General features: G+C 42.5%; 2 protein-coding genes across 2 annotated transcripts in view; one reads left to right on the top strand and one right to left on the bottom strand.

Moving 5' to 3' along the window:
- Positions 1-1,060: 1,060 nt before the first annotated feature.
- NDUFA4 (NDUFA4 mitochondrial complex associated) lies at positions 1,061-12,181 on the bottom strand. Its single transcript, XM_004045108.5, has 4 exons — positions 9,872-12,181; positions 8,663-8,751; positions 7,945-8,002; positions 1,061-1,297 (listed from the first exon to the last, which is right to left on the bottom strand). The coding sequence occupies exons 1-4, from the start codon at positions 9,911-9,913 to the stop codon at positions 1,241-1,243; spliced, it is 246 nt and encodes an 81-aa protein (XP_004045156.1). The 5' UTR covers positions 9,914-12,181; the 3' UTR covers positions 1,061-1,240.
- Positions 10,356-22,110, top strand: part of PHF14 (PHD finger protein 14) — a 232,582-nt gene continuing 220,827 nt past the window's right edge. Inside the window, exon 1 of the mRNA XM_055347355.1 lies at positions 10,356-10,474. The gene's annotated coding sequence lies outside the window, so the exon portion shown is untranslated. The remainder of the gene's footprint in view (positions 10,475-22,110) is intronic.

Raw genomic sequence — 22,110 nt, forward strand, 5'->3', positions numbered from 1 at the left:
CCGTTCGACTAACACAATGAATTCAAGTAATTCAACTCGTTTAACAATTTCAAAATTTTTGAGATAATCCACGTAATTCAAATACTTAGTTCAGTTCCTAACATTTAAAATGTGCTTCTACTACCCTGTAAACATTTAATTGTATACTTACATATGAAAATCCAAAATTCATGTCACTGAATTCCTCAAGTTTCTGTGATGTGATGACTTACACACACCTATGTGAAAACTTGCTATATTCCCCATCTTAAAATTATGAATATACTTCCTGGCCTTTGAAAACCTGCACCATGGCTGAGCGCAATGGCTCACGCCTGTAATCCCAGCACCCTGGGAGGCTGAGGAGAATGGATCGCTTGAGCTCAAGAGTTTCAGACCAGCCTGGGCAACATGGCAAAACCCTGTCTCTAAAAAAAATTACAAAAATTAACTGGGCATGGTGGCACATACCTGTAGTCCCGGCTACTTAGGGGCTGAAGCAGGAGGATCACTTAAGCCCGGGAGGTTGAGGCTGCAGTGATCCATGTTTGTACCACTGCACTCCAGCCTGGGTGACAGAGACTATCTCAAAAAAAAAAAGAAGAAGAAAGAAAAGAAAACCTGCACCCTGCACCAAGACTCAGCAGCCAAAATTCTCAAGATCTCTTGACTACTAGCACCATGGTTAGCACTGATAAACTCAGATTTCAACTTCGATCCTAGGACCAAAGCAACTTATAACCTTGAAAATCACAACAAAGAGATGCCAAGTAAAAACCATTGTTAAAAACTGCACACACTTCAACAGCCAGTAAGAGAAACTCAAAGGTTTCCATTTTGCCAATGTCAGATGCTTGAGTATCCTTCCCAATTTACTTTTGTATAATTTCCAGTTCCAGTTGTTATGTATGCTCTAGTGAAGTTACCAACGGTCTATACACAAAATGGAAGTGTTTTATTAAAGCAGCTTAAAGTCGTATTTTCAAACTATAGAAATTCAAGAAATTCTTTAAATTTTAATAGTTAATTTCCTATACTCTAAAGTTCAGAGCATACTTTCAGCATAAAAAAGTGACACATATCAAGTTTCAGTTATTTATTGATTTTATCAGTGTAATCTCCAATAGAGATTACAATAGAGATCTCCAACATGGTTTCATGCATTTAGAGGAGAAACATTTCCTGGTTAAGTGGAAAATTGTGCGGATGTGGCTTCTGGAAGACCTTCATTCTAAAGCAGCGTTATAGTGAAACATTTCATTTAGAAATCTGGACGTTCCTTCTTCAGCTTGCTGTAGTCCACATTCACTGAGTAGAACTTGGAACAGAAAAAAAGATATTTTAAGTAATCTCAAATACACAGAGATGGTACAAAGGTTTTAGAATTCTTTGTATTTCGTTTTCTACAGTAACAATTACAGATATGAATTTTTAAAAGAATATTTAACAACATAAAATCATTCACAGAAAAATACTGTACCTAAAATTCCAGCCTTCAATGATAGTTTTGGCAAGGTAAAAATATTCAATTTATTTCAGAAGAGCAGTGTTATAGTACAGTCTACTACTTGGAACCTATAAACAAAATTCTTCTATTTCAAAGTGAATAATTAAGAATTCCTTCTGACACATACTTCCAATTCGGTTAAGTTTTTGCCTTAACTCTACTAAGTACATGGAAGAATCGCCAACAGAATAGAGGATTAACAAGAATTACCTTCCCTACTTGCTGAATGAACTGCTGTAATTTAGAGGGAGAGATTCTGCAACAAAAAGAGGCTAGTAATATAAGGTACTGCTTTGTTTTGTGGTTTACATAACTTCTAAGATATTTTCTCTCTCTCACTAATTTCCTAATCCAGACTATATTCAATATCAAACTGACACTTCAACTCTGGTAATGGCTTTTAAATAATACGGTATTTTTGCTGTTTACATTTCCAACATTTCTTTATAATCAATTAAAATTAATTTTTAGAAATAAATCTTACTGTGATTGCTTTAAAAAAAAAAAAAACACTCCCTCTCTCAGTAACTTAAAAAAAAACGACATATTTGAAACTGGTCCAGAGTTTCTACTAAGGACATATTAATAATGCTTGTACACAAGCCCAAATAAGGCTAAAATCTTGGGTTTACTCATTCTTGTGCCAAAGAATGCTAAAGAGGTTGTGCTATAATTACTTGAAGACTATGTTATTTATCTCCAAAAGAACCACAATTTCAGAATGATAAACATTTTCTTCAGGGTTTTTAAGCATGAAGTTCACAAATCTATATTCATTCTTTCTTCAAACCCCTTTTATTTCTTAAAATATACCCGAACTTATTTATTTCTGAAAAACTCTTATGTATTTTACTGACAAAAAAAATTCTCAGGTTGTAAAGCTTATTACCAAGTTATCGTTGAGATACAGACAGACACAGACTTTTATGGACAGAAAATTATAAATAATCCATAAAGCAGTATTCTTTGTTCTGACAGTGTTCTGTTAAGAAACAATTAACCTAGACAATAAGGTTAAAAAAAAAAAAAAGAAACTACTTGTGCTATCCTCTAACATATTAACAAAATATCAGAAATAATTTACAGAAGGGTCTGCAGGTATATATTAAGGAAAGGAAAATAAACACTTGTTGGGCTCCTGCCCAGGCACTGGGCTAGATGCTTTATGTATATCTTAGTTAATCATCACAATAACCCTTCTCATTCTTAATTTATAAAAGAGGTAATTGAGATCAAGTTCTACGATTTGCAGGATCAAGGCCCTACACCCACGCAGAGTCAAAAGCACATTCATGGCGTTTTTGCCAATTTTCTTAAAACTAAGCAGGCTTCTGATTTACTTGCTTCATATCCAAAATTCTCTCTAGAATTTTAAAACCTGCTTTCAACTTCCCTACCTCTATTCTTTTTCTCAGTTTAATGCTGGCTACTTTTAGAGTCTCTGAAACAATAGTTGGGAAGGCACAACATATTCTGATCTTAGCTTTGGGGAGCTTCAACTGTTATTCAGTTGAGAAGTATTGCTGGGCCTTTAATGCTCAAATCTTATTTTGGTCCTGTCTCTTGCTGTTTTATTCATAGCTTTTGCTAGATTATAGCATGGCAACAAATAATCCTCTGCTATGGACTGAATGTTTATGTCCTCCCAAAATTCATGTTGTAACCTCAAACGCCAATGGTGATGGTATTTGGAGGCTGGGCCTTTGAGAGGTAATTAGGTCATGAGGGTGGAACACTCTAGCGCCTTTACAGAAGGGCTCACTCCTCTCCTTCCATCTTGTGAGGACACAACTGGATTGGGCCCTCATGAGGAACAGAATTGGTTGGCACCTTGATCTGGACTTCCCAGCCTCCGGACTGAGGAATAAATTTGTTGTTTAAGCCACCTGGTCTACAGTATCTTGTTACGGCAGCCCAAATTAACACACTCAAATCTTAGCGGCTTACAACGATAAAAGTTCACTTTTCACTCACATTATATGCCATCTGTATGTTGATTGCTCTATATTTTTTTCATTCCAATTCTAAGGTGAATAAGTAGCCCTTACTTGTCAATTTTGGCCTCATGAGTGAAGCAAAAGAACGGAGGGACCACATAATGGTTCAAGAGTGGCAGGTATCATTTCCTCCAACTCATAATTTCCCACAGCAAGTCACAAATCAAATCTGATGTCAGTGGGCCAGAAAAACATATTCTCTTAGGTGAGAGATTGTGAATGATGGAGATAATAATCTAGTCTACCTGAATGGGTTTAGAAAAAGTATTAAGTAGGTTTCATTTACTCCAGGTTCTCAAGCTTCAGGATTTGGTTCTTTTTATTTCTGTCATTTCATAACATGACACTCTTCATCTTTCCAGACTCTGCTATCAGTGTCATAGCTATTAACAGCTATGTTGTTGCAGCAACATTTCATTTTCGGTTCCCAAGGCCTCATATTGGCATGTGTTGTGATATTTCAGAACATTAGTAAACTGGCTGCATTATCGGAATCATCTGTTACACTTTTTGAACTACACATACCCATAGATTCCAATACGCTCTTTGGTGGAAGAACCAAAGCCTGCTAGTTTTTGTTTGTTTGTTTGTTTACTTTTTAAAAGTTTCTTGTACGTGGAATTATTTTCTCTGGAATGGATTTAGTTTAAACAAATTCATAAGACATAAAAACAAATCAGGAGCCCTCTCCCTCTCCCCACGGTCTCCCTCTCCCTCCCTTTCCACAGTCTCCCTCTGATGCCGAGCCGAAGCTGGACGGTACTGCTGCCATCTCAGCTCACTGCAACCTCCCTGCCTGATTCTCCTGCCTCAGCCTGCCGAGTGCCTGCGATTGCAGGCGCGCGCCGCCACGCCTGACTGGTTTTCATATTTTTTTGGTGGAGACGGGGTTTCGCTGTGTCGGCCGGGCTGGTCTCCAGCTCCTAACCGCGAGTGATCGGCCAGCCTCGGCCTCCCGAGGTGCCGGGATTGCAGACGGAGTCTCGTTCACTCAGTGCTCAATGGTGCCCAGGCTGGAGTGCAGTGGCGTGATCTCGGCTCGCTACAACCTCCACCTCCCAGCCGCCTGCCTTGGCCTCCCAAAGTGCCGAGATTGCAGCCTCTGCCCGGCTGCCACCCCGTCTGGGAAGTGAGGAGCGTCTCCGCCTGGCCGCCCATCGTCTGGGATGTGAGGAGCCCCTTGCCTGGCTGCCCAGTCTGGAAAGTGAGGAGCGTCTCTGCCCGGCCGCCATCCCATCTAGGAAGCCAGGAGCACCTCCGCCTGGCCGCCCATCGTCTGGGATGTGAGGAGCCCCTCTGCCTGGCTGCCCAGTCTGGAAAGTGAGGAGCGTCTCTGCCTGGCCGCCATCTCATCTAGGAAGCCAGGAGCGCCTCTTCCCGGCTGCCATCACATCTGGGAAGTGAGGAGCGTCTCTGCCCGCCCATCGTCTGAGATGTGGGGAGCACCTCTGCCCTGCCGCCCCGTCCGGGATGTGAGGAGCGTCTCTGCCCGGCCGCCCCGTCTGAGAAGTGAGGAGACCCTCTGCCTGGCAAACGCCCCCTCTGAGAAGTGAGGAGCCCCTCCGCCTGGCAGCCGCCCCGTCCGAGAAGTGAGGAGCCCCTCCGCCCAGCAGCCACCCCGTCTGGGAAGTGAGGAGCGTCTCCGCCCAGCAGCCACCTCGTCCGGGAGGGAGGTGGGGGGGTCAGCCCCACCCCCCCCGGCCAGCCGCCCCGTCCGGGAGGGAGGTGGGGGGGTTAGCGCCCCGCCTGGCCAGCCGCCCTGTCCGGGAGGTGAGGGGCGCCTCTGCCCAGCCGCCCCTACTGAGAAGTGAAGAGCCCCTCTGCCCGGCCAGCCGCCCCGTCCAGGAGGGAGGTGGGGGGGTCAGCCCACCGCCCAGCCAGCCGCCCTGTCCGGGAGGGAGGTGGGGGGTCAGCCCCCCGCCCGGCCAGCTGCCCCGTCGGGGAGGGAGGTGGGGGTGTCAGCCCCCCGCCTGGCCAGCCGCCCCATCCGGGAGGGAGGTGGGGAGGTCAGCCCCCCGCCTGGCCAGCCGCCCCGTCCGGGAGGTGAGGGGCGCCTCTGCCCGGCCGCCCCTACTGGGAAGTGAGGAGCCCCTCAGCCCGGCCAGCCGCCCCGTCTGGGAGGGAGGTGGGGGGGTCAGCCCACCGCCCAGCCTGCCGCCCTGTCCGGGAGGGAGGTGGGGGGTCAGCCCCCCGCCTGGCCAGCCGCCCCGTCCGGGAGGGAGGTGGGGGGGTCAGCCCCCCGCCGGCCAGCCGCCCCGTCCGGGAGGGAGGTGGGGGTTCAGCCCCCCACCTGGCCAGCCGCCCCATCCCGGAGGTGAGGGGCGCCTCTGCCCGGCCGCCCCTACTGGGAAGTGAGGAGCCCCTCTGCCCGGCCACCACCCCGTCTGGGAGGTGTACCCAACAGCTCATTGAGAACGGGCCATGATGACAATGGCGGTTTTGTGGAATAGAAAGGGGGGAAAGGTGGGGAAAAGATTGAGAAATCGGATGGTTGCCGTGTCTGTGTAGAAAGAGGTAGACATGGGAGACTTTTCATTTTGTTCTGTACTAAGAAAAAATTCTTCTGCCTTGGGATCCTGTTGATCTGTGACCTTACCCCCAACCCTGTGCTCTCTGAAACATGTGCTGCATCCACTCAGGGTTGAATGGATTAAGGGCGGTGCAAGATGTGCTTTGTTAAACAGATGCTTGAAGGCAGCATGCTCGTTAAGAGCCATCACCACTCCCTAATCTCAAGTACCCAGGGACACAAACACTGCGGAAGGCCGCAGGGTCCTCTGCCTAGGAAAACCAGAGAACTTTGTTCACTTGTTTATCTGCTGACCTTCCCTCCACTATTGTCCTGTAACCCTAACAAATCCCCCTCTGCGAGAAACACCCAAGAATGATCAATAAAAAATAAAAAATAAAAAAAAAATAAAAAAAAAAAAAAAACAAATCAGGATGCCCGTTTATCTTTTTAGAGGCAAAATATAACACAGATGAGATCGATGTTTCAGCTTAGCCATTGCATTTTTATTTTCTTCTTGTAAGGAGATCTCCTGAAGGATTTAGAAGCCAAATTATAATCAGGTTAAGGGGAAAACGTAAAATCCACAAAGGGTGATGTTAAAAGTTGCTATCAGGCTGCGGGCACAGTGGCTCACGTCTGTAATACCAGCACTGGGGGGTTGAAACAGACGGATCAACTTGAAGCCAGGGGTTCAAGACCAGCCTGGCCAACATGGCAAAACCCCATCTCTACTAAAAATACAAAAAATCAGCTGGGTGTGGTAGTGCGTGCCATAGTCCCAGCTACTCAGGAGAGTGAGGCAAGAGAATCGCTTGAGCCTGGGAAGTGGAGGCTGCAGTGAGCCAAGATAATGCCACTGCACTCCAGCCTGGGCGACAGAGTGAGACTCTGTCTCCAACAACAACAACAAAAAATCGTTGCTATGAGTAATAATCCATCATAGATGTACACCTGTCAAGGAGTGCTGGACACACACTGATCGGGGACCCTGTTCTTCAGAGTGATAAATCAAACAGCCAGTTACTCTCTTTTGATGAAGTGGCTTGATATTATGGAAAGTGCATTGAGTGAGTTATAAACTTTAAACACGTAAACTGTATGGTATGTGAATGGTATGGTATCTTAATGAAGCTGCCCTTGGTTTTTTGGGTTTTTTTTTTTAGACAGAGTCTGGTTCTGTTCCCCAGGTTGGAGTGCAGTGGCGTGATCTTGGCTCACTGCAACCTCCACCTCCCAGGTTCAAGCGATTCTCCTGCCTCAGCCTCCCGAGCAGCTGTGATTACAGGCACCTACTACCATGCCCAGCTAATTTTTTTATTTTTAGTAGAGATGGGGTTTCACCATATTGGCCAGGCTGATTTCCAGCTTCTGATCTCAAGTGATCTGCCCGCCTCAGCCTCCCAAAGTGCTGGGATTACAGGCATAAGCCACCGTGCCTGGCCTGCCCTTGGTTTTGATGCTGTGCAAGGTCTTTGTATGCAAAACTTTTTACACATAAGGAAGGTTATGTTTGGGGAATGAATAAATGGTCTCAGTCCATGAAATCATTCTCTGGAAGAGTAGTTCCATAGACCACTCTAAATTCTCATGCCCCACAAAAGACCAGCTGAATCAGAACCTCTGGGGATAAGGCTGAAGAATCTGTGTTTCAACAAGCTCTATGTATAATGAAGTTTGAGAACACTGTGTTAGACTACCTAAGAACTAAGAAAATGGTAAATGACAGCTATACTATTTTTCCTTCTTTTCTTATACTAGCAATAAAATACGTAGCAAAAAATATTTATTAGAGCAATATACCATTTTCATTTCACAGAACTACCTAACAGCTCTTTAAAGTTCAATATAATGGAATTTTACTCATATATCCAGTTTCAAGAAAACCCACCCCATGACAAAACTTATTACAACACAATTTCTAACAACTTTAAAACAATTTTGTAGTTTACCTTGTATTGATCATTGGGACCCAGTTTGTTCCAGGGCTCTGGTTTACTTTTGTCCCAACTAAAAGAAATAAAACATTACGACTGTTATAATAATAAAGCACTATTTAGTGTTTTGTACTAAGAATACATTTTTGAACAGATCAATCTTATTTTCTATTAGATGAAGTATGGTGTTATTTCATTATGAAGTTGAAACAGGTAGAGGATCTATAATAAGCAATCTCATGTAATCAATTAGAAAAAAGGTAGAACACAGAATCCGTATCACAAGATACTTTTTATCTGGCTTTCACAAAACCTTTCCATTTAATTAATAAAGTGATATACAGAAAAGTGCATAGAATAATGATGAATCAATCTTTTGATTGTCTATTGTTTTTCAACTGCAAATGTGCAAGTGAAGGCAAAAAACATTTACATGTGCCGAGAACCATGATTATTTTATAAAAACAATTATTTTTATGTCAATCCTTAAAACATTACAAGATTTGGTATTAGCAGTTCTACTTTACCAAAGAGAAAACGAGACTCAGAGAAATTAGATAATTTCATGAACCAAAAAAAGTAAATGAAAACAGCAGATTTGAGATGTGAACTTATTGTATGACTGTAAATGTAACATTCTTTCTACTACCCTGATGTTATCGCCCTACAAAGACTGTGGCTCCTAAACTGCCTTGATCAGCTATCAAAGTTTTAAACATTTTTAAGTACTTACCAAACATCTGGATTGAACAATGCCAGACGCAAGAGATACAGTGTTGCTCCAGTAGCTCCAGTTCCAATAAATACAAAGAGGGGGATCAACTAGAACCAAACACAAAAATGAATAACCATCTTCAAATACTTAAAACACTGGCCAACGAGAGATTACAGTAGTTTCTGCACATTGATTTCCAAGTCTTAAACTGTTTTTGGACTGTTTTGTCTTAAAATTTAAATAAAGTAGATCTTACATTGAGGTAACATTTCTTATAACTGTGTTCTAAAGAAAGAAATGGAATTTGGAAAGGATGTTAAGATGACTCTGGTTTAAGTGTCTTACTTTTTAATGTGGAGCAAATTATAGGTACATTTTTAAATTTCCAAGAAAATGTATCGAGTCTTCTTCACCTCTCTAATATTTACATGTCATGCCCATTAAATTTTCTGGCTTCCTTTATCCTGGGGCTTGAAAAACAAATTCTTTGCAAATTATTTAAGGGTGCCTCTATAAAGATGTATGAAAAATAGAGTCTGAATAAGTAAACGTATCTATTACAAATACTGGCTTTAAGCATTATCTCTGAAAACGTAATGCTACCAATGCTTGCTGCGTATTTAGGGAACCGGATTTAAGACAGATTAAAGATTGCATAGACTTTTAGCTCTACAGCACGTTGATGTGCTGAGGAAAAATGAGATGCCAAAGAACTTAACTGCAATTTCCGCACTACGAAATTTTCCCAAAAGCAACGACGTCCAGACAAAGTGAGGATTCCAAGATCACGGACCCCTCTTATTTACCAAAAGGCCTGGTGGTGCAATGCGGCGAATACAAGATCCTCCAGAGATGGTATAACACATAGGGAACCTGACCTATGCTAGTCTCTGACCCACACAGCGCTCATCTATCCCTCCTGGACCGCACAACCTGCAAAAGAGAGCGGCCACCAGACTGTTCCAATATTCACTAACTAGGAAAAACTAGGTTTTTTTTGCTAGCAGAGTCCGTCTCCTTCCTCCTGTCAGACAAAACCCCACAATGCATGGCGTAGAGGGTCACAGAGGCCTGGGACAACTAAAATGACAAACACTAGGAGAGGCAGGGTCTGGTCTGACGGACGGTAAGTGGCTGTAAATGAGGACGTTCCCAGGGAACAGAAAGAGGTGCACCCCGACGCAAGAAGGACAAGGGAAAACATTAGGAGAGAGGTCACGAACTTACGCTCGGATGCTTCTTGGCCTGACCGATGATCTGGCGGAGCATGTTTGCGGCAGAGGTCTCCGATTGGAAAGGAGAGAACCGACCCAGCCACCAGGCCCTAAGCTAAAAATTATCTGCAATGAGACACTGCGGACTTCCAAAGTCACCCAGGACCTCCTACCTGAAGGACCCTTGGCTGGGAGGGCAGCTTGCGGCAGGAGGGCCCGGCTGCGACTGTCTTTAACAGTGCCTGCTTAGATCTAACCCCTCATATGTTCGTCCTGACCTGGTCGGACCATCATCATTCCACTTCGTAGTGAAAATTCCTTCATTGCCGTGCTATGCATATTTCTGAGGGGAATTTTTTTGGTCGAAACGAGGACTCTTCGATTGACCAGACAGGCACTTTCCAAGGGTGCCACGTACTGAGGGACGCGGTCGGCGCGGGGGCGCACGGGCCGCGCGCTCCGTGAGTAGGGGCCTCTCCCGCGGCGCCTGAGAGCCGGGTCCGCGCGCAGAGGCCCTGGGGGCGCGCGTGCCGGGTGCGCGCTGGCCAGCTGTGACTGCCGCTGAGGGAGCTGCGCGGCGCCTCTGGGAGCCGAGCGCCGGGCGCCTGGAGGGCAGGTCGGGTCTCTTGCCGCTAAGGTCAGCGGCTGCGGTTTGAGAAGACTGCAGCTGCTTCCTGTGTTAGGCTGTCGCAGACAAGCAGAAGTTGAAAACGAGTAAATGACTTAAAGGTGATAATAGTCCTGGCAGTGTATTTGTAAACCCTCAGATCCTGGCCCTCGGTTGAAAGTTCGTCGCCACAAAGACCTTTCCAACACGCCACTATCCCCCCTCCCTGGTCCCAAATTGCATCCTTAAAATGTGTTTTCAATGGTCGTGTAGCTACAGATAATCTTTCCCACTACCCCAATCGAATTTTCATTTGTCTTTTGTTTTGTTTTCTTCGATTTTTTTTTTTACCCGAAGGTCTTCCGTAGGACAGGCTTTGCGGGGGGGGGGGGGGGGGGTGGGGGGGAGGGGGGTTGGGATAAAATGTACACTCTGAACCCTCTCCAATCTCATACGTAGCTTAAAGCATTAATCAAATGATCAAGCAAGTATTAATAGTTGGGACTAGAAATCATAGGAGAAGGCTCCACCGGAAGTTACACTAGCTCTGAAGGAGGAGCGGACATTAACCAGGTGAAAACGGAGGATGCAGGTGTACAGGGCGGAGGTAATAACACGTGAAGGTCTGAAGCTAGTGAAAACCCAAGGAGCTGTATGAGGTCTAGTGTGGCTGGAAAGTAAAAGGGAGAGCAAGGTGGGGATCAGATCTGCTGGGCCAATAACCGCTTAAACATCATGGGTTTTATGTTGAGAGCTTGGGAAGGTTGTGTTTTTAAATGATTGCTTTGTGAATAATTGATTAGAAGGGATAAGCGTGAAAGGGGAAGGACCTATCAAGGGGCCATTGCAATAGTCCATGATCTTTGTGACAGATAATGGTAGCTTGAACTAGTGTAGAGAATGTAATGATGAGAAAAAAAGATTCCAGAGATGTTTAGAAGGTGGCACCAACAGGACTTGGTGGTTGGCTATCCAGGAGTGAGGAGAGAGAAGTTAAGAATAATTTCAGAGGTTCAGTTTTGAGCGGCTCTGTGGTTGTTGATGCCAGTTATTGAAATAAGCCGTAGAGAATGATGTATAAGTGCCTATGTAAAATACAAGTGGATCTCTATGGGGCGGAAGAGAACGACACTATAAGTATAAATTTAGGACTCAGTTTATTGATAAGAAATGAACCCATGTGACTGAATGAGATTACTTAGGGAGAGAAAGTTGACTGAGAATTTAGAGAGAGGACACAGAGCCGAGGAATTCCAACATGCAATGCTTAGAAGAGGAGGTATGGCCAGTAGGTAGGAAAAAAAAAATAGATGGTAACTGTTAAGGTGATATGTCATGAAGCTTATCAAGACTGGTGTCTTTTTTCATTCATTCAGCAAATCTTTCTTAAGTACCTACTCTCCACTAGGCACTGTTCTAGCCACTAGAGTTATAGCAGTGAACAAGAAGATTACTCTGCGTTGCTAATAGAGCTTACATACTAATTGAGGAAGACAAACAATAAACAAATGAGATAATTTTTAGATAGTGACAAGCCAATAAAATAGAATAATGAGACAGACAATGACATGGAAAAGGTGGAGGAGAGAAGGTTACTTTAAGTAGACAGGACAGGGAAGGTCCGTCTGAGGATTTCTGAGTTGAAACCTAAATGAAACGAAGGAAGTAACCTGGTAAAGATGTGGGAAGAACACTAAATTGGTAAGAGAAATGGCTTTGAGATTTAAAAAAAGAAGAAGAAGAAGAGTGCTTAAAAAAGTATCAGTGTGGTTGATCCATAACTAAGGAGAAAAAGAGGAAAATGAGAGCAAACAGTGGAGTCTGTAAAGTCTATGGCCAATTCTCTGACATGGACCTTATAGGCTATGGTAAGGAGCATGGCTGTGTTAAAAGATCAGCACAAAAACATGGAAAATACTTAGAAGTGAACAAAGAAACCTTAGTGAGTGTAGATAGGCTTTCAGCAAATAAATTAGAAGAAGGGAGACCTCTTCTTCCAATATTTTATTTTGAATAATAACAGTTGATAATAAGTAGGTATGTAGAAATGCCATTATTAATAAGAAAGTAAAATCCAGTGACTTAACTTTTTTTTTTTTTGAGACGGAGTCTCACTCTGTCGCCCAGGCTGGAATGCAGTGGCGCGAGACTTAACTTTTTTTTGTCATTGACCTAGCTTCTAGAGACAACAATAATATAGATAGCTAAGTGATGCCTTTATTTATTTGTTTTTGTTTGTTTATTTTTTTGAGACGGAGTATCGCTCTGTGGCCCAGCCTGGAGTGTGGTGGCACGATCTCGGCTCACTGCAACCTCTGCCTCCCAGGTTCAAGCGATTCTCCTGCCTCAGCCTCCGCAATAGCTGGGACTACAGGCACATGCCACCACACCTGGTTAATTTTTTGTATTTTTAGTAGAGATGGGGTTTCACCGTGTTAGCCAGGATGGTCTCGATCTCTGGACCTCGTGATCTGCCCACCTCGGCCTCCCAAAGTGCTGGGATTACAGGTGTGAGCCACCGCACCTGGCCTAAGTGATGCCTTTAGAGATGTTAACAAAGCAAGGTTACAAATATAAATTTCATTAAATATTAACCAAAATGTCAAATTGTGAAAGTTTAAATTTTGTACATTGAAGTTAGTGGAAAGAGTATGTCACCTATATTTTAAGTAGGGACAGGTAGAGGTGACAGTCTGGAAAAAGAAGCCATGGTAGAAGAAACAATGCAAAATTCCTGAGCTGCAGAAGTGGAATTGGTATGTGTTGTAGATTAAATTGTATGCAGATAGCTTCAGCCTCTACCTAGAAGGAGATATCACTTGCCTCATTAGGGTCAAGCTTAATAAGAAGACTTGCCTTATTAGCAAATGAGAAGTGAGAAGTAGCACATGCCATGCACAAGCAAAAACTTTAAGAGGGAACATGTGCCATGTTGTCACTTTTCCCTCTGCCACAAGACTAGCAATATTCTAGATACAGCCTGCTTATCAGCTTAGGTGTCAGGGTAAGAACTACTTGGAACAGAGCCACTACTGAACAGCAGTGTACATGTATTAAGAATGAGAAATAGGCTGGGCCTGGTGGCTCATGCCCATAATCCCAGCACTTTGGGAGGCTGAGGCAGGTGGATCACCTGAGGTCAGGAGTTCAAGACCAGCCTGGCCAACATGGTGAAACTCTGTCTCAACTAAAAATACAGAAAAATTAGCTGGGCGTGGTGGCGGGTGTCTGTAATCCTAGCTACTTCGGGAGGCTGAGGCAGGAGGATCGCTTGAACCCGGGAGGCGGAGGTTGCAGTGAGCCGAGATCATGCCATTGCACTCCATCCTGGGCAACAAGAGTGAAACTCTGTCTTAAAAAAAAAAAAAAAATAGAGAAATAAACCTCTATTGTAAGTGACTGAATTTGGGAGTAGTTTGTTAATGTGGCATAACCTAGCCTACCCTGACAAGTAAATAATTTGACACTGAAAGTGTGGTGACATGTTACCATAATAAAAATCCTAAAATATGTGGCATAGGATTTAGGTCCTGGCAGTAGGTGGCAAAGTAACTGTTACCAGGGACTAGAAGGATGGCTATCTATATGTAATGCAGTATTGCAACATTTGGTGAAACACTTATTTCAATTAATTGGAAGGCAGTTAATGTTCCCAGTGAGCTGGTAGCTTTCAGTGAAACAGCAGGCAAAGAGTATATTAGCATGTATCAGTTACTATTGGCTACAGTTGACAAGGTAGTACAATAAAGATATGGACTCAAAATAATTGGTCAGTTTGCAAACTGTAATGACAGGGAGTAAAACATCCAGAAATTTAGAGACATGCAGAGTTGGAAGATCTGATTGATTCTTATATCTAGCTGTCTAAAATAAAGATGGGAAGGCATTTGGGCTACAAAGATGAATTGATAGGAAGATAATGGCCCAATCAAGAATGTGGCCATCATACCTTTGTTAAAACATTTCAGTAAATTAAGATGCCTTCAGTAAATCCTTTCAGCTGAACAATTTTAAAGTCTGGACAAACAGGTAAGGATGTAGCTCTCCAACCAAAGCGTGATAGGATTAAGGTGACTGACATTAAGTCTAAAGAAAGACAGAGGTATGTCTCAAAAAGAATTGTGGCTGTGGCATTGGCACATGGAGTTGACTGAAATCAAATAGAAGTAGAGTAAGTACTGTGAAAAGAATGATCAGTATTGGATTAAAGAAACTTCATGGTTTGAAATGTGAAAAGACACTTGAGCTCCTCCATCTTTTGCAGGTAGGAAGCCGGTAGAGAGACATACTCATTTTCCGAGGAGGGTCTGTTCTCTAATGGCTTTCTTAAACAGCTCTAAGACAAGACTTCCCACAGTGTGAGGCAAGAGCCACAGAGAAAATTCGACTAGAACTAATCCCAAAAAAATCCCAAATTGGCAAAATCAGGGCCTAAACAAGGACTGTTCCCCACTTTAAGTTAGCAGCAACTTCAAGACAGTGAAATTTCAGGACCATTCTTTACTTTCTGAGTAGTATCATTCATTGTAGTTATCCAGTTCCCGTTTCACCATTGTATTTTGGGTGTTGTGGGCAAATAACTTGTCTTTGTTCTTCATAGATCTCCAGATCAAGAGGAGATATATCAAGAACAGACATAAAGACTATAGCATTATTCATAGATTGTCGACTTTGAGCAGGAAATAATGACAGTATAGGGCTTTTAAGTTATCTCCAACTTGGTGAGTGTATTTTGAGGGAGGAAAAAGACCTGAATGATTGTAATCAGAAGGACAGACTATGGTAGATTTTCTTTTGCTTGCAAATATTTAATATTTTTACTGGTAAAAGATTATATTTTCTCTCTCTTTTGACACCAGGCTTAACCAAAGTGATTTGATTTGAGTAACAAAGAATACAAAAGTAAAAATATTGATAATACAGAGGCCGGGTGCTGTGGCTCCTGCCTGTAATCCCAGCACTTAGGGAGGACAAAGTGGGTGGATCACCTGAGGTCAAGGGTTCAAGACCAGCCTGGCCAACATAGTGAAATCCCATCTCTACTAAAAATACAAAAATTAGCCAAGCATGGTGGTGCATGCCTATAGTCCCAGCTACTTGGGAGGCTGAGGCAGAAGAATCACTTGAACCTGGGAGGGGGAGGTTGCAGTGAGCCGAGATCATACCACTGCACTCCAGCCTAGGCAACAGACCAAGACTTTGCCTCAAACAACAACAACAACAACAAAAATTGATAATACAGAAAGAAGTAAGACTGTGGGGCCTGTGAAGAGTTTAATGAAGACTGTGACATTGTACTGGGCTGTGCAGAGTGATCAGGCCAAAAAAGAAGGAGAATTGAATTTCATACAGATGAAACAGTCTGAACAAGGCAGAGAAATGAAAGTTCATAATATAAGTGCATAGTGTGTGGAAGAAATTGAGATGAGTTCAGTGTGATGGGGGTGTGGATTGCATAGGAAGTAGTTGTAAGAAATGAAACTGAAGCCAGGCACAATGGCTCACACCTGTAATCCCAGCACTTTGGGAGGCTGAGGCAGGTGGATCACTTGAGGTCAGGAGTTTGAGGCCAGCCTGGCCAACATAGTGAATCCCTGTCTCTACTAAAAATACAAAAGTTAGCCAGGTGTGGTGGCATGCAACTGTAGTACCAGCTACTCAGGAGGCTGAGGCAGGAGAGTCGCTTGAACTCGGGAGGCAGAGGTTGCGGTGAGCCAAGATCGTGCCACTGCACCCTAGCTCTGAGCAACAGAGCAAGACTCGGTCTCAAAAAAAAATAGATTTGGGGCTTTATCCATTAGGCAGCAAAGACTTATAAAACATTTTGCATCTAAGCACAGAATAAAACAACTGCAGGACATAAATTGGAGATATCTTTGCCCCATCTCCTCTGAGACTTGGACTTGTGCTCTCTGGATTTCTTCTTCTTGTGTTTCATTTAATTTTGTGAATAATTTTAAAATACAAAAAATATATAAATATTAGTTGTCCAAATTAAATGTAAGACATGGCAAATAGCTCTAAAAATCCTATGCAGTATGTCAGTAGCACCCAAGGTAAAGTATTTGTCTTGCATACTTTTCCTTATGTTTCAGGCCTAGAAAATTCTACAAGATATGGTGATTATGTGTTATTATCAGTGTGTGACAGTAAAGAATTAGTTTCTGTAGAGAGAAGTCATTTGATAAGTGAGTCATGGAGTATAATTATATTAATGCAAATTGAAGACAGTATCTTATATTTTTTATTCTGTTTGCATTTAAGCACTTAATTATTTTTCTAGTAGATAAATTGACAACTGGTTGTTTTACTGTTAACACAAATACAAATTATACCTTCATTTGTTAATAAAGATTCTACAGCTATCCTTAATCTAAAAACAAATATGTTCTTCCACTAGTATTGTGGTTATTTAGCATAAACTGTATTTAATTATAAAATTTCTATTAGAAAAATGAAAACATTTTTTGGTCTGTGGAAGTTTACTTCCACCATCATAAATCTCAAAGCTTCACACATTGTCATGAATTTAAATTAAATACCTGAAGCACTTTATGTACAAAATTCAATGAATACTAAAAAGCATAGAGACTCTAGCAATTTTAAGTAGTGGTACTTCTTTTCACTGAAACCTTCTGGTTAAATAGTATTTTAGGAAAACTGTGTCTATGAATTTTGGAATATTATACCAAAGACCTAGGTCTTCAGTTTATAGGCTTTTTAGATTACCTATGTTCTATTCCTCTTCTATGATGCCACTTATTATTTCTCTGCAATTTGTATCTTTTTTAAAAAAATCCATCCATTCATTCAGTCATTTGTTCACTTATCTTATTCACTTATTAAACATATATTGAGTGCCTACTATATACTGTTCATTATGTTGAGTGCTCAGGATAAGGAGATTAACTCACTGGTGTCTTCCTTCAACACTTTTAGTCTAGTGGGGAGGTACATAAATATTACCAAGGTTTAGGATAAGCCCTGCAATAGGCACTTGTATATGACTTAGGTTATGGGTATATAGTGGTGCTACTTACCAAGATCAGGAATATGAAGTCATTTTTGGAAATGTTGAGTCTAGGATAGCTGTGGAATATCCTCAATTAGAGATACTCTGAAGGCAGGCAGAAACATCACTCGAGCTCATGAGAGAAGTTTAGGCTGAGGTTACAATTTAAACATAAATAGCATGTAAATGAGAGTTAATACAATGGAAATTCATGAGCATGTTTGTAAAGAATGTGTAAAATGGAAAGTGTAAGAAGAGAAGAGGCTGAATGCTCAAACCCTAGAGAGAACATGAACAAATGAGGACCAGGCTAGGAAGAGTAAGTAAAGAAAAGTTAGAACAAGTCAGAAATGTAAGCACTTATATTAGTCAGGGCTCAACCAGAGAAGCAGAGCTCCTAGGATGTATACATATATAATAAGAGATTTATTATAAAGAATTGACATTATGCAATTGTGGGAGATATGTTTCCTTTACAGCCTGCAGTCATTAGGGGACACAGTCAAAAAGGGAAGCAGCACATAAAACAGAGGAGCAAAAACACATCAGAACCTGTGGGGATAGTGGAATCCATGAGGACACAAAGACCCCATTGGTGTCTTGTTACTTTCAAACTCCCAACCTCAATGATGTGGGTGTCCTTCAGGAGAAGCTACAGCTCCTTGTTACAGAACTAAATACAAAACAAGTCCAGAAGTATAGAAATTAAAAGAAGAATTTGGCAAGAACAGGAGTCCTAAGAGGTGTCAAAGGATTTCATGCATTCTAGACATACTCTTTTGAAACCCCATTAAGTTTTATACCCCAAATTCTCCTTAATAATCAGGATCAGTCACCCAAGTTAATGGAATAACCTCTTATTTGCCTATTGATTGACTGACTTGAGGACCCCAAAGTGACCAGTCTCAACTTCTACTGTAATGGAATCATTGCCATATCTCCTAATAAAAGGATTTCTTCCTTAAAACTAAGATTTCTAGACCAGCAAAGCCCAAAGTTGCTAGGTTGGGAATTTCACCAGTGAATCACTAGAAGTAATAGTAAGAAGTGCACTGCCATATATACTCCTTGATTCTCCTGCTATTTTCATTGAAAATAGCAGCATATATTGCTCATGAATTTAGAGTATACACCATATACTAGAGGATATTATTGCAGCTCTCCAAGGTGTTGCTCTCAACTGGCCCTGTAACTGAGCCTAATAATTCTATTAGGTCAATTGTTCCAGAGCGATGGAGCATGTAATAAGACCAGTGAATGACTATAAGTCCATCACCATATTACATTTGCTAGAAATTGAGTTTGTTAGAAGCAATACTATGTAGAATATTATTATAGTAAAGCATTTTATAAGTCCATGGATGCATTGCAGGCAAGGAAGGCAAATTCATGCCCACAGTGTCTATGCCAGTGACAACAAAACATTTTCCCTTCCATGATTATTCATATCCTCCTCTACTGCAACAGCTCTTTGATTAGCATCCATTTGGAATACAAATATCTTCACATGCTGTGCCAACTCAGAAACATCTATCCATATATCTCTTTCTGAGATCTTGTTACCAATTTTCCAATTATATTCCTTCCAAATCCCTGGTCATCCAATGGAAATATTAGCCACACCCACAAGTAAATGTAGAGCCATACCTCTGGCCATCCTTCCTTCCAAACAAACTGAATATCAAGGAGAACTGCTGAAAGTTCCACCTTCTGGGATGATTATCTTTTACTACTGTCTTTCAGGGCCAATCCAGAGTGGGACTATAGTGCTACAACTCTCTACTTTGGGGTATTGATAACATTTCATATAAAACCATCTGTAAACCAACTTCACATATTGGTTCTTCAATTAAATGGGAATGGAGAACACTCCATGGAATCATACATGCATGTTGAGAGGGGAGGAGGCACTATTGCCGGAATCTGGACCATAGGCATTTGTGACACTTACTCCTGCAACTTACTTATGCCTTCAGGACCTGCTCAAATCCTAGTTTCTGCTATTTCCAATTGGTGATGTAATGTGGCTGTTCACGTACAATCTTATGGCTTTGTTTGTCAGAAAAGACCCAGTTCATGATGAACTTGCTTCAAGCACCAACAGATATGCTGTGTTATGTATCAGCTGAAGAGCCACTTGCATGGCAGCCTAGACTTGTTGCAGATCTTTGTTTTGTTCTGGGTCCCACCCAAAACTAGCAGCTTTTCAGGTTGCTCAGTAAATGGGTAAGAGTAGCACACTCAATGAAGTAAATGTTGCCTCCCAAATCCAAAGAGGCCTAAATGGTATTATGCCCCTTCATGGTTCAGAGAAGCCAGATGCAGTAACTTGTCCTTCACTTTAAAAAGGACATATTGGGCCAGGCACAGTGGCTCATGCCTGCAATCCCAGCACTTTGGGAGACCAAGGCAGGCAAATCACTTGAGGTCAGGAGTTAAAGACCAGCCTGGCCAACATGGTGAAACCCTGTCTCTACTAAAAACACAAAAATTAGTCGGGCGTGGTGGCACATACCTTTAATCCCAGTTACTCAGGAGGCTGAAACAGGAAAATCACTTGAACCTCGGAGGTGGAGGTTGCAGTGAGCCAAGATCATGCCACTGCACTCCAGCCTGGGTGACAGAGTGAGACTCTGTCTCCAAAATAAATAAATAAAAATAAAAAGGACATACTGACATGTCCCAGTGAAACAGGTCAGCGTCACTGGTCTCGTCTAAGGTGTTATCTGAGCTGGTCATTACATGACCAAGAGAATTAAGGAGCATGGACACAAACGGTGAGGCTGGAGGAAAAGTTTAATAAGCAAAAGAAGAAAGCTCTCCACAGCAGAGAGGGGAGCCCAAGTGGGTTGCTGTTTTTACAGTCAAATTCAAAAGCTTTTAAAAGAAACTCCTCTTCTCTCTGTAGCTGTCTGAGTAACTTCTCTTATCTGAAAAGCTATCTGCACAACTCCTCCTCATCTATATAGTTGTGCATATGACTCTAGGCAAGCACAAAGTGCTGCTTCACTTGTTTGTATAACTGCTGGTTTGTTTTAGGTAAGTGCCCCCGATCCCTGTGCAAGTTCCCATTGGAGCCCATGGTGTATATGCCTGAGAAGGGGAGGAAGATTTTCCTGGGAACCTGCTAATCACACAAGGAACAAAAGGCCTCTGTGTTGGAACTCGTCTGCCTTGCCTGCTTATCTGTGCAGGTGCATTCTGAGTTTTCCTCAGGCTGCTCTATTTTTGCCTGTAGCTGTGATTTTTCAGGCAGGCTGCTTCTCCAAGGACCAGCCTTAACTGATGTTTCCTTTTCTTCTCCCTCATCAGACCAATGGGACCCTGGACATTTCACTGAGATGGCAGAAACCTGATTATTTGTCAGATTTGCTTCCCACCACCTGTCCTACATATATCTTACCAACATGTCTAGAGTAGTTGTTAACTTCCTTCTTACTAGGTCCAATTAACATCGTAAAGGCATACCCAAGAGTGGGCAATTTACAAAACAAAGAGGTTTAGTGGACTTACAGTTCCAGATGGCTGGGGAGGCCTCACAATCATGGTGGAAGGCAAGGAGGAGCAAGTCATGTCTTACATGGATGGCAGCAGGCAAAGAGAGAGAACTTGTGCAGGGAAACTCCCTCGTATAAAACCATCAGATCTCGTAAGACTTATTTACTATCATGAGAACACCATGGGAAAGACCTGCCCCCATGGTTCAATTACCTTCCACCGGGTCCCTTCCACAACACATGGAAATTCAAGATGAGATTTGGGTGGAGACACAGCCAAACCATATCAATGACATCATCCATGTAACCGACCAGCATGATTTTCTGTGGAATAAAGACACAGTGAAGGCTCTGCAAAAGAGCCTGACTGGCATAGTCCTGAGGCTAGACAGTCAAGGTGTGTTACTAACTAACAGAAAGCAAACTACTTTTGATGGTCTGTAATGACAGCTATAGATAAAAGCCTTTGCCAGTGCAATTATTAAACACCAGAAGCCAGGGTATGTGTTGATTTTCTCCAGCAATGAAACCACATCTAGAATTGCAGCTGCAGGGCTGGGTGCAGTGGCTCATGCCTGTAATCCCAACATTTTGGGAGGCCAAGGCGGGTAGATCACCTGAAGTCAGGAGTTTGAGACCAGCCTGACCAAGACGGTGAAACCCCGTCTCTATTAAAAATACAAAAATTAGCTGGGCTTGGTGGCAGGTGCCTGTAATCCCGGTTACTTGGGAAGCTGAGGCAGGAGAATTGTTTGAACCTGGGAGGTGGAGGTTGCAGTGAGCTGAGATTGCACCATTGCACTCCAGTCTGGATGACAGAGCGAGATGTTGTCTCAAAATTAAAAAAAAAAGAATTGCAGCTGCAATGAAAATTGTCACCTGATTAAGTTTACAGTAATTCACCGTCGTTCTCCAAGATCCATGTTTCTTTTTCACAGCCCCAGTAAGAAAGTTAAATGTGGTCGACCTAAGAATTGCTACCCTGTGTCTTTTAAATTCATGATGACAGCATTAATCCTTCCAGTCTTCCAGTCCTAAAACTTTCTGCTTATACATCAAGATTTTAGTAGGTTTACCATCTATTTTGGTTCTAGAAACTCCACAATCAACTAGCCAATGCTGTACATTTTGCAGCT

Source organism: Gorilla gorilla, chromosome 6 (assembly GCF_029281585.2).
Source record: "Gorilla gorilla gorilla isolate KB3781 chromosome 6, NHGRI_mGorGor1-v2.1_pri, whole genome shotgun sequence".
Taxonomy (NCBI): domain Eukaryota; kingdom Metazoa; phylum Chordata; class Mammalia; order Primates; family Hominidae; genus Gorilla; species Gorilla gorilla.

Excerpts from the sequence above, each read along its gene's own strand:
- NDUFA4 (XM_004045108.5), bottom strand. The coding sequence starts at position 9,913 with ATGCTCCGCCAGATCATCGGTCAGGCCAAGAAGCATCCGAGC. Across the intron at positions 8,752-9,871 it reads AGGCCAAGAAGCATCCGAGC|TTGATCCCCCTCTTTGTATT; the intron begins GTAAGTTCGTGA and ends GTTTGGTTCTAG. Across the intron at positions 8,003-8,662 it reads TTGTTCAATCCAGATGTTTG|TTGGGACAAAAGTAAACCAG; the intron begins GTAAGTACTTAA and ends TATTTCTTTTAG.